At 59.6% G+C, this 12046-nt stretch overlaps 1 protein-coding gene across 1 annotated transcript; it reads left to right on the forward strand.

Annotated features, from left to right (window-relative positions):
• The first annotated feature begins 2957 nt into the window (after positions 1 to 2957).
• On the forward strand, positions 2958 to 5199 carry FNDC10 (fibronectin type III domain containing 10). The gene has a single exon (XM_059691554.1). The coding sequence runs from the start codon at positions 3143 to 3145 to the stop codon at positions 3824 to 3826; it is 684 nt and encodes a 227-aa protein (XP_059547537.1). The 5' UTR covers positions 2958 to 3142; the 3' UTR covers positions 3827 to 5199.
• Positions 5200 to 12046: the final 6847 nt, after the last annotated feature.

The raw sequence follows: 12046 nt of genomic DNA on the forward strand, positions 1-12046 counted from the left end.
GTGGCGGCGTGGGCGACCTGGTGGATGTTTCCTCAGGGCCGCCCTTTTCCCTCCCAGGGTGCCCGTCTGCCAGGCTCCCTCCTGGAACCAGATTCGGGAAGGGAGCCTGCCGGCCCCACCCCACAGAGTGCAGATTTCCAGTTTACCTCCCTCTTCGCAGTCCATTCCGTCGGCACTCCTCTCAAGTTCAGTAAACAGCGTCACTGCAGTGCTCACTAAGTACTGGGCACCTGTGTTTTCACAGGCAGTCCTCACTCAGCCCGACCAGCCAGGCGGTACTGTCGACCCGGCTCACAGATAAGGACCCCGAGAAGGGGGGCTGAGACGGGCGCACCCAGGGCCGTCCGGCTGGGCAGCGGTGTGGGAAAGGACCCCTCCCCCCAACACACACACACACACACACACACACACTCCCCAGGATCCGAAGGCCAGGGCCTGGACACCTGGCCGCGTTGCCCAAGGGAGGGGTGAGTTCAGACTGCCAGCCAGGCCTCTGTTCAGGCTGGAGCCTCACCTGCCTTTCCCGGAAACATGTCTCTGGGACCCAAACTCAGGTGCAGAATAAACAGACAAATACATAAAACAAGCCGCTTAAGTACTGGGGCCCGGAGGACATGTGCTCTTGGGCCTCCGGGCTGGGAAGGCCTCCTACACCCCTGAACCTCAAATCCAGGAAGGACAGAGCCCAAAGCCAGGCATCTTTGTCCGGCTGAACCGTCACAGGCAACGCCAGAGGCCAGAAACTGGAACTCTTTGCAACTTGCAAAAGGCTGAGGCAGCACCGATTGATAAGAAAGAGAGAAGACGATCCAAGGGCACGAAGGGGACAGAAAACGTTGTGAAATGGAGAGTTCTTGCTGCACTTTCAAAGGCAAGACCCCTCGGGACATTCCTGAGAGGGAGGAGGAACCGAGGGGAACTGCGCTCCGCGCGCCGACAGGTGGCGGTCGCCGCCCGCCCGCAGCTGCGCGCCCCCGGAGGCGACCTGAACGCCCAGGATGCCGATCCCAGCGACCCAGACGGGTCCCCCCTCTCCCGTGCCCCCCACCCCACACTTTGTGCGTTTGCAGAAAGCGTCTGTTCCAGGGCAGTGCTTGCCGCAAAGTTTGTGATCTCAGAACTCGGGAGGAAAGCGGCCCGCCCCCAGGGTGCTGCCGCATGACTCCCACGTGCGTCTCTAAGGCATGGAGAGCATGGCGCTCCCACCAACGAGTCCCCTTCTCACTCCGCGCCCCCCCCCCTCCGCACTGTCACCTGCCCGGCTCTACCCACGGTGCCCTCCCCTCAGGCAGAGCACCTGCAGTTGTCTCAGCTCCCACTGCAGCCGATGTGAGCAAGCTGGCCCAGCCCCGCGGGGTTCCGGGTGGGGTTAGGAGGGTCCCTAGCTCACCATCACTTTCTGCTTCCCTGGGGGAGCTCCTGAGTCCCCGAAAGCTGGGGCAGGGGTCCAAGCCCAGGGCCCTCTCTGCTTGAGGAGAAAGGAGGAGCCAGCGGCAGGGCTGGGGAGGGCCTCCCTCTCCAAGCCTTCACCCCCAAGCTGGGTGCTGAGGCCTGGAGGCCCTGTTCAGGGTCCCCGCAAGCTGCAGAGGCCTGGTTTGGGGGTCAGGGCCCTCCAGGCTACGTCAGGCGGTGTGCTGGGCGGAGCCGGGAGGGAGGTGCGTCTGACCCTTGGCTTCAGGCTCCGAGGCCTTGAGATCTGGTGCTGACCTGGACTTTTTGGAAAATGACCAGGAACTAGTGAGGCTGGGGGTAGGGTGAGGTGGGGTGCTCCATGGGTGAGTGGGTGCTCCACGGCTGTCCAGAGCTGGGGACCAGTAACTCAGCTCTGCAGCCACCCGCGTCTCCTCTCCCTCCCCCGGGTGAGAGCAGCGCCCAGGAGCCCAGGGGTCCGCAGTGCTTCTCACCTCCCTGCCAGACGCGCTGCCTGAGCTGAGTGCTGCTTTGTCCACTCGGGCCAGGCCCTGTGCCCTCGGCCCTGGAGGGCTGTCTGGAGCAGGAGGAGGTCCAGGCAGGGATGGATTGAGCGGCTAGACTCGCAGGGGTGGGCAAACTTTTTGACTCGAGGGCCACAATGGGTTCTTAAACTGGACCGGAGGCCGGAACGAAAGCATGGATGGAGTGTCTGTGTGAACTAATATAAATTCAAAGTAAACATCATGACATAAAAGGGGACGGTCTTTTTTTTTAGTTTTATTCATTTCAAACGGGCCGGATCCGGCCCGCAGGCCGTAGTTTGCCCACGGCTGGTAGAGCCTCGGGACCCCCTGAAGACACGCGTGGGAGAAGGTGGGCTTGCGGGTGGGGGTTACCCCGTGTCCAGCCCTGACCCCCTTCCGGGACCACCGAGAGGGCAACCCCCCGGATCTATCAGGAGAGAGGGTGCTCCGCCTGTAGCTGTCTCTCTCCTGCGCAGAGTGAAAAAGTTTTCACCAAAGGAAGCCTTATCGATCGATCGCGCCCTTCCCGGTCGGCGCCATCCAGCTCTCAAGGGGAACAGCCCTGGGAGCGAAGGAAAGCTTCCGTCCTCGCCTCCTCCCCCACAACAGGCCGGGACCCTTACCTTGGGTCCCCACCCGAGTCTGACCCGGCAGCGTGACCCAGGGTCCTGCGCGCTCCGGGCCGCGACCTCCCGTCCCAGTCGCTAAGGCAGTCGCGGAGCTGCCCTCGCGGCCACGACCCGGGACCACAGCCCGCGGGAAAGCCTCAGGGAGCCGGGCGGGGGCGGGGGCGGGGGCGGGGGCGGGGGCCGAAGTGTGCTCACACGGCGAGAAGCGGAGGGACCGTGAACTTGCGCGGAGCCTGCCACGCGCGCGCCGCCGGGGCTGGGAGTCTTGAGAGCTCAGTGGCCACCCCCAGGGCTCACGCCCACCTCCCTCGCGCGCTCTCCCTCGAGATCCACCCTCCAGGGGCCGACAGGCCACGGCCCAGCGAGGGTTAAGGGGGGCGGGGCGTGGGGCGGCCCCGCCTCCGCCGCCGCGCTGGGTCCGAGCGCGCACCGGGCGCAGGAGCGGGTCGGAGCGGGCGGCGGCGGCGGAGGGCGCGGCGCGCGGGGCGAGCGCGGGGAGCGGCGGCGGCGCGGCCCGCGTGACCCTCCGCCCGCGCCCGTGAGCCCGCGTCCCGCTGCGCCAGGCCCCGCGGCAGGATGCGCGCCCCGCCGCTGCCGCTGCTGCTGCTGCTGCTGGCCGCCTGCGGGCCGCCGCCCTGCGCCGCGGCCGCCCCGACGCCCCCAGGCTGGGAGCCGGCGGCCGACGCGCCCTGGTGCCCCTACAAGGTGCTGCCCGAGGACGCCGAGGCGGGCGCCGGGCGCCTGTGCTTCCGCAGCCCCGTGCGCGGCTTCCGCTGCCAGGAGCCCGGCTGCGCGGTGCACACCGCGGCCGGCCACTCGCTGCGCGCCAGCGTCCTGCGCAACCGCAGCGTGTTGGTGCAGTGGCGCCTGCCGCCGGCCCGGGCGCGCCGCGTGCGCGCCTTCATGCTCGACTGCTCGTGGCGCGGCGCCTACACGCGCTTCCCCTGCGAGCGCGTGCTGCTCGGCGCCTCCTGCCGGGACTACCTGCTGCCCGACGTGCACGAGGGCGTGCGCTACCACCTGTGCCTGCAGCCGCTGCCGCTGCACGCCGAGCACGCCGCCGCCGAGGCCTTCGGGCCCACGGAGTGCGTGGAGTTCGTCGCGGAGCCGGCCGGCATGCGGGACATCGTGGTGGCCATGACGGCGGTAGGCGGCTCCATCTGCGTCATGCTCGTGGTCATCTGCCTGCTCGTGGCCTACATCACGGAGAACCTCATGCATCCGGCCTTCGGGCGCCCGGGCCTGCGCAGGCAGCCGTGAGCTGGAGGCGGCCGCGGGCGCTCTGTCTACCGACCAGCGCGTGCGTTCGAGGCCTCTGCCCGCCCTGCCCTCCGTTCCTGCTCCCTCCCGAGGCTGTCCGCGCAGGGCCCGCTGGAGATGGAGAGGGCGCAGGCCTGCGCCAGGACCTTGGAGTCATCCCACCACTTCGCCAGCCAGCTACCCGCTTCCCAGAATCCAGTTGGAGACTGGCCCTTGGGCCTGTGGAGGGTGTGGGCCGCAACCAGGGGCCTTCCCCTTCTCCAGAGGCCTTTGTAGGGACTGTCAGGACATGGAGCGCCTTGTAGCCAGAGCCATTGGCACCCCGGGTCGTCGCCTGCACCTCCAGCCTGTGCCAAGTTGGAAAACCCAGGCCGTCTTCATTGCTTGGTTCCTGTGCGCTTTGCTGCTCCAGGCCCTCTTGGACCTTGTCCTCCCTCCACCCCACCCTTAGTGGGGCTTAGGTTAGCCTTGTGCCTTAGTCTCCCAGCCACCCCCTCCCGTGCAGTCCAAGGGGATCGGTGGTCCCCCAGATTGGCGGGCTGGGCTGTATGCGCTTTGGGCCAGAGTCCCCGTGGGTACCCCGCTTCAAGCTGTGCAGGAGCCTCGTAAACAGTGCTCCACCGTGTGTCCCTGCGGGGGTGTCTGACCAGCTAGGAGCCGGGATGCGGTTCAGCAGGTGGGGCCTGGCCTCCAGCTGCACGGGGGTGAGTTCCTCTGACCTTGGGGGGAAGCTGGCAGTTCTCCAGGCGGGGAGCCCCGTTTTCGTTTTGCAGTGCTGCCTCTGATGAGGACTTCCTGTGGTAAGTGGGGGCAGATGGCTGGGAAGAAGGGGCCTGGTCTGAAGGGGCAGCATTGGGTCCGGAAGGCAGACTAGGTGCCAGCCTTGCCCAGCTGGACCTTGCACTGTGGTCTGGATCCCAAGCCGCCACCTCAGCATGACCGACAGGACGCCCCACCTCCTCCTGCGCTGGGGCCGGGAGCCCAGGATCGGCCAGGGATGCTGCTGCCCACACACCCACTGTGGCCGGAAGGCTGGCCGGGCTCCTCTCCGGGCAGACCCGCGCGCCCTCGCCGAGGCTTCTTCCTGTGCTGACCACCTGGCAGTGCCCGGTGCCAGGAGGGGTGCGGCGTGCCTGCCCTCCGCGTGAGCCCCGGACTGTGACCTCCTGGATCTGGCACTTCTGGAGTCACTGTGGCTAACCCTCCTCAACCTTGCCCTCGCCCCAGCGGCTACCAGCAACCCCAGGCGCTGGCTGGTGCCCCCACAGTGCCCGCTCCCTACCTCTGCCTTCGCTGTGCCCGCCCCTGGTGTGCTGCTGGTCAGGTGTGAGCCTGGTGCCAGCGTCTAAACGTCCATCATCCTTAGACTCAAACCACTGCCTTGTGTGCTTATTTGGGAGGTGGGGGGAGTGGGAGGGGGGAGCTGTGCACCCTCAGATGGGAAAACATGCAGTGCGGGGTGTGGGGCTGGGGGGCAGCACCTGCTGCAGTGAGAAGCAGCCAGGCTCTGAGCACGAGCTGTGACAGGCAGCTATTGGGAGCTCTAGGAAGGGCCCCTCCCTACCTGCCCCCCAATGCAGTGCTAGAGCTGGGCGGGGGGACAGAGGGTAACCATGGGGCTCCTGTGTGACATGCACTAGCTCGCCACCCACCCTCACTCTGGGCCCTCCTCCACCTCGTCCGTCCTTGAGATCCTGGAGCAAAATCCAGCCAGGAAGGGGGGGGGGGGGGCAGGGGCAGGCTCTGGAGTGACTCATCCTCTAGGGGAGGAGGAGGGGTGCAGCCATGTGTGGGGGGGCGGGCAGGGTTCCAGTTCCAGCAGCCAGATGGCGAGCCTGTCTCAGGCCACCTGTGAAGGGCACTCAAGTGTCGTCTTCTTTAGGGGGCAGGGGGAGCCCCCTCAGTCCCGGTCAGGCTCCCTGCTGTCTGCCCTCCTTCCCCTCCTGGCCCTCCACTTGACTTGGGCCCTGGTTATGGGCTCAAGCCCACCCGCTAGAACCACAAACCTGTCCAGCCGCCAATGGGGTGGCCGGTCACCCTGACCCGCAGCCTTCTCCAGAGGTGGGAGTGCAGGGCTCTGTGCCAGGGGCTCATGGAGGCTGGAGGCACCACCTGCCCAGAGCGGTCAGCTGGGCCTGGGAGACGGCCTGCACCTGGTGGCCAGCCAAACACGTATGCTCCCAAGCTCACCACCCCCTCCTCCCAGGGTCCATCATCCTCCCAGGCTCTGCCCCCCTGCCCCTCTGGTCCACCTGGCCCAGACCCCGCCAGCCCCACCTGCCATGGGAGCCTCCCCAGCCCCTCCTCCCTCTGCTCTTCTGTGGCCACTCCCACTGGGACTGCGCTGGTGGTGACCTGCTGCTCACCTGTGACCCTCCCGGCTTCCTGTGCCCTGGAGGTGGGTCCAGGTGCCTGGCCTGTGGTGGAGGCTTCACCTGCCTGCAGACACTGAAGCTCATTCTCTGACACGGATAGAAATAACCGCTCGGGTAGGAACACCGAAGGGCCTGTTTCCTCACCTGTAAGGTGGAGACAGGAATGGGGCCCGGTCACGGGCCTATGGGAGGCCGCCACGGGGGCCATCATTACTGCTGTCCATGCGGCCACTTGAAGTGCCCTCCAGGCCAATACCCCAGGACTGTGTCCCCGCCTCACCTGCTGGAGCTCCAGGCATGGGGCCCTTCTTGAAATCCCCACTACGATGGCCAGACACCCTGCTCACCCCAATCTAATCCATGGCACGTTCCTCACCACAGTCATTATGTGATCACGTGACGGACACATGGCCCCAAGCTGGCCCTGACCGGGCACACAAGCCCACAATCCGGGCATGGGCCCTGAAGGAATCAAACCATGACCTCCTGGTTCATAGGTCAATGCCCAACCACTGAGACACACCAGCCGGGCCACCAGTGGTCTTTGTCTGTCTTCTGGGCGTCTTTCTGGCGTGCCTTCTTTACTGTAGGGGTGCTACTGTGCTGCTTTTTTTTTTTAATATATATATATATATATATATATATACACACACACACACACACACACACACATTTTATTGGGGCCCTTCTTGAAATCCCCACTACGATGGCCAGACTCCCTGCTCACCCCAACCTAATTCACAGCAGGCTCCTCACTTATCAACAGGGTGACCCTCAATCATTCTGTGAACACATGATGGACGCCTCGCCTCCTCTGTTACGCCTGCGTCTTATCCTTTTTTAGAAATCTGTCCTTTATTCCTAAGTTGTACCAGTGGTCTTTTTTAGAAAAATATATTTTTATTGATTTCAGAGAGGAAGTGAGAGGGGGAGAGAGAGAGAAACATCAACGATCAGAGAATCATCCATCAGCTGTCTCCTGTACGCCCCACGCTGGGGATCAAGCCCACAACCTGGGTATGTGCCCTGATCGGGAATCGAACCATGACCTTTTGGTTCGTGGGTCAACGCTCAATCATTGAGCCACGCCAGCCAGGCTACCAGTGGTCTTTCAAATCTTCATTTTTTCCAATGATCTCAGTAAAAAAAAAAAAATCTTCCCCATTTCTAATGCAGGATGCTCTGTCATAACTTTTACCATTTCTCTAACTCCGTTTAGCTCCCGATGAAATATCCCGTTAAAATTTTTGGATTTTCTGAGTTTCTTTCTGGTGTGCCTTACCTGTAGAGATGTTAACCAGCCAGCATGGCTCAGTGGTTGAGCATCAACCTATGAACCAAGAGATCACGGTTCAGTTCCCAGTCGGGGCACACACTTGGGTTGTGGGTTTGATCCCCAGTGGGTGGCGTGCAGAAGGCAGCCGATCAATGATTCTCTCATCATTGATGTTTTTCTCTATCCCTTCCTCTCTGAAATCAATAAAAATATTTTTTTTTTAAAAAAGAGAGATTACTATGCTTATCTTTTTTTTTCTGATAGTAAGTCTGAGGGATGCGACCGCTACCCTGTCCTGTCTCATACAACACAGAGCATTTGCCTGAGCTCCTAGGTCGGGTGTGGTGGGGGGCGATAGCGCCCTAACTTCCCAGCTCTGCCGTCGGGAATGTTACTACAAGGCCTCCCTGTCTGGGATGGGATGCGCCACCCACCCCCACCCCTACCCTGCCTCCTCCTCCCTTGGCCCAGTGTCTGTCCTGCTCGCTTGGATTCTTGTCTGACAGATTCTCCCCTGCTGTTCCCTTCTTCCCCATCAGCAGTCATTCTGATGCATCCTTACATCCATGTTTTACCATTTACCTCAAACGTCGTGTTGCTCATCTTATTTTTTCCTTGATACCACATCTTTTTATTTTTTAAAGGATTTTTAAAATATATTTTATTGATTTTTTACAGAGAAGAAGGGGGAGGGATAGAGAGTTAGAAACATCGATGAGAGAGAAATATCCATCAGCTGCCTCCTGCACACCCCCTACTGGGGAGGTGCCCGCAACCAAGGTACATGCCCTTGACTGGAATCGAACCCGGGACCCTTGAGACCGCAGGCCGACGCTCTATCCACTGGGTGAAACCGGTTAAGGCTGAAAAGATTTTTTTATTGATTTTTAGAGCGAGAAAAAGGGAGGAGAGAAACATCAATGTGAGAGTGAAACATCAATCAGTTGCCTTCTGCACGCCCCCTCCTGGGGACGGAGCCTGCAACCCGGGCCTGGGCCCTGACCGGGAATCAGAACGGCAACCTTCTGGTGCGTGAAACAACACCCGCCCAACTGAGCCACACCGGCCGGGGCTCTGCCACATCGCTGAGGCCTCCATGTCGCCGTGCACACAAACACGTCCTTCCCCGTTGTTGCCCAGGTTTCCCGCGTGCCCCTCCTCCGCACGTACCTGTCCTCACGCCGGGAGGACACAGGCAGCTGCACTACTATCACGACGTTCCATGGAGACCCTCCACCGTCCTCCTCAGGGACCTTCGCGAGGATTTCCCGTGGTGGGGGACGATGGGTCTCGGGGGTGTGCCGACTTCCTTCTGCCAATACTGCCAGTTCGCTCTTCATGGCTGAGGCCGTGGGCACCCCCCCATTTCCCATGAGCACCGGCAGCACTCCGTTCTCTAGCTCCCGCCCATCCGTTGGCTGTGTGGCAGAAACCCAGTATTATTGGAATTTGCTTTTCTCTCGTTCCCGAGAGGTTGGGCGTCGCGTCCTGTTCTCCTTCGTCCCTCTCGTGTCCCCGGGACACGCTGCTTATTCAGGTCTTCTGTAGGTTTTTCCATTGCGGTGACTTTTCCCTCTTGATTTCCAAGAGTTCCATGAGTATTCTGGATCAGCACCGTGCCACAGGCCTCTCTGGGATGTCCTCATCTACGCTGTACGTTTCTGAGGGCCGCGGCACGGAATTACCAACGAACTAGGAGGCTGAAGACACGAGGATCGTGATCTCACAGGCGGCAGGGTGGCACCTGCTGGAGGCTCTGCCTCGTGCCCCTCGCCACCTGCGGGACCCGCTGGCAACCTTGGGTCCTTGGCCTGGGGACACATCGCTCCAGTGTCCAAGGGTGCAGAGCCCACGGTCCTCTCGTCCGAGCATCTCCTCTGCCTCTGTCCGAACGGCCTCCTTCCTCTTACAAAGGTACCGCTCACTGGATTAAGGCTGCCGCTAGTGAATTTTTAAAAAATGTATTTTATTGATTTTTTACTGAGAGGAAGGGAAAGAGATAGTTAGAAACATCGATGAGAGAGAAACATCGATCAGCTGCCTCCTGCGCACCTCCTACTGGAGATGTGCCCACAACCAAGGTACATGCCCTTGACCGGAATCGAACCCGGGACCCTTCAGTCCGCAGGCCGACGCTCTACCCACGGAGCTGAACCAGTGAGGGTGCATCGTAAATGTTGTTTACCTTAGGTAGCTACATGTGCTCAGTGGGGGCCGTGTCAAACACAGTTCTAGACAGGCACCTCTGGCTGCTTTAAATATTGTACATGTGCTAACTTTGCCGGGTCCTTTGTTGAAAAGAAATCCTTACTTTTGATAACCTCAGACCTGTGTGCTTTTTTCTTTTTAATATTTTCTTATTGATTTCAGAGAGGAAGGGAGAGGGAGAGAGAAACATCAATGATGAGAGAGAATCACTGATTGGCTGCCTCCTGGAGGCCCCCTGCTGGGGACTGAGCGGGCAATGCAGGCATCAACCACCCAACCCAGGCATGTGCCCTCACCAGGAATCCAACCTCCCGGTTCATAGGTGGACACTCAACCACTGGCCACACCAGCGGGGCCAGTTCAGCCTTTAGTGAGCACAGAGGCAAAGGCTACTGGAGTGACTTCAACATCTGAGGGAAGACCAGACCTTTCCTTAAAATCAAGTTAATTACAAGGCACAGACGCATCTGACTTGGGGAGCAAGTCTGAATTTTGCTCCGATCGACAGGCTGTGGAAAGGCTGCTGTAAGGGCTCAGTGGGGACCCCACCCCCTTTCCTAGCATTTTGCTAAAAACCCCTTTCAGGGCGTTGCGACCCAGCAGGTCTCATCCAGAGCGGGGCCTGCCTTCACGGACCAGCAAACACCGCTGACATGAAGCGGAGAGTCCGGGCTGGTCGGTTTGAATGAACGTGTCAGGCGCGTCCGCAGCTCTGTGAGGACGCTGTCCCCTTAGGGGAGTCTATAGTCCATGGGACAGAGGGAGCTCGGGGCTCATTAGGACCCTCAGAGGGCTTAACTTTAAAGGGTCCAGTACTGATGGGTTCGGAGGAGGGAGGGAGAGGAGGTTCCAGCGGGGAGGGCACCAGGGGCGGAGCTAGAGCCGGAGGCAAGGAGGCTAGAGTGGAAGGCAAGCCGGCACCAGGAGCGAGGAACAGGCGGCTTCTGAAGCCGTCTTCTTTCCTCAGAAGCTGGTTGGCTTCAGTTAATCCTAAAACTATTTTGCGAAGAGGCAACTGCAGATTCCTGGTAATGTCTGGAAGCCTCAAAACAGGTGTTCCATTTGGCAATTTCAGAGCTGTGGTTGTCCAATTAAGTTTTTTAAAAAAAGTGTGGATGCTCGGCCAGCATGACTCTCAGTGGTGAAGCGCTGACCTGTGAACCAGGAGGTCACGGTTCGAGTCAGGGCACCTGCCCGGGTTTGGGGCTCAATCCCCAGTGTGGGGCGTGCAGAACACAGCCAATCAATGATTCTCTCTTATCATTGATGTTTCTTTCTTTCTTTTTTAATTTTTTTTTTTTTTTTTTAATTTCAGAGAGGAAGATAGAGGGAGAGAGAGAGAATCACTGATTGGCTGCTTTCTGCATGTCCCCCATGGGAGACTGAGCCTGCAACCTGGGCATGTGCCTGTGACTGGAATTGAACCCGGGACTCGTTAGTCCCCAGGCCAACACTCTATCCATTGAGCCAAACCAGCTAGGGCAGTGGTTGGCAAACTCATTAGTCAACAGAGCCAAATATCAACAGTACAACGATGGAAATTTCTTTTGAGAGCCAGATTTTTTAAACTTAAACTATATAGGTAGATACATTGTTATTAACTTAATTAGGGTGCTCCTAAGGCTTAGGAAGAGCCACACTCAAGGGGCCAAAGAGCCGCATGTGGCTCGCAAGCCGCAGTTTGCTGACCACAGAGCTAGGGTCATCATTGATGTTTCTTTCTCTCTCTCCCTCCCTTCCTCTCTGAAATCAATAAAAATATATTTTTTTAAAAAGTTAAGTTTTGCCCTAACCGGTTTGGCTCAGTGCACAGAGCGTTGGCCTGCGGACTGAAGGGTCCCAGGTTCGATTCCGGTCAAGGGCATGTACCTTGGTTGCGGGCACATCCCCAGTGGGAGGTGTGCAGGAGGCAGCTGATCCATGTTTCTAACTCTCTATCCCTCTCCCTTCCTCTCTGTAAAAAATCAATAACATATATATTTTTAAAAAAAGTTAAGTTTTGGAATCTCAAATGTTTCCCATAACTACTGAGAACCTCAATTAGTTTTGGTCACATTGTCCATTTAGTTAGAAATGCGCATGAGGAGGGACGGTGGTTTTTAAACATAAATTCAGCCGGGGTCCGTGCAGGAGGGAGACCTTGAAAATATTCAGATAACTGAGACCGTAGACTTTTCTCTGGAACAAGGGCCCAGACAGGCTGCACCGGCTCAAGCAACCTGCAGGCTCAGTCCCGGCCAGTCCCGCCGAGCACAGCCTGGTCACAGAGGGAAAGCCGAGGGCCCCACAGCCAGTTCCGGAGGGAGAGCCTGCGGCCAGTGCGGCCAGTGCGGCCAGTGCGGCCAGTGCGGCCAGTGCACG

This window comes from Myotis daubentonii, chromosome 3 (genome assembly GCF_963259705.1).
Source record: "Myotis daubentonii chromosome 3, mMyoDau2.1, whole genome shotgun sequence".
Lineage (NCBI taxonomy): Eukaryota > Metazoa > Chordata > Mammalia > Chiroptera > Vespertilionidae > Myotis > Myotis daubentonii.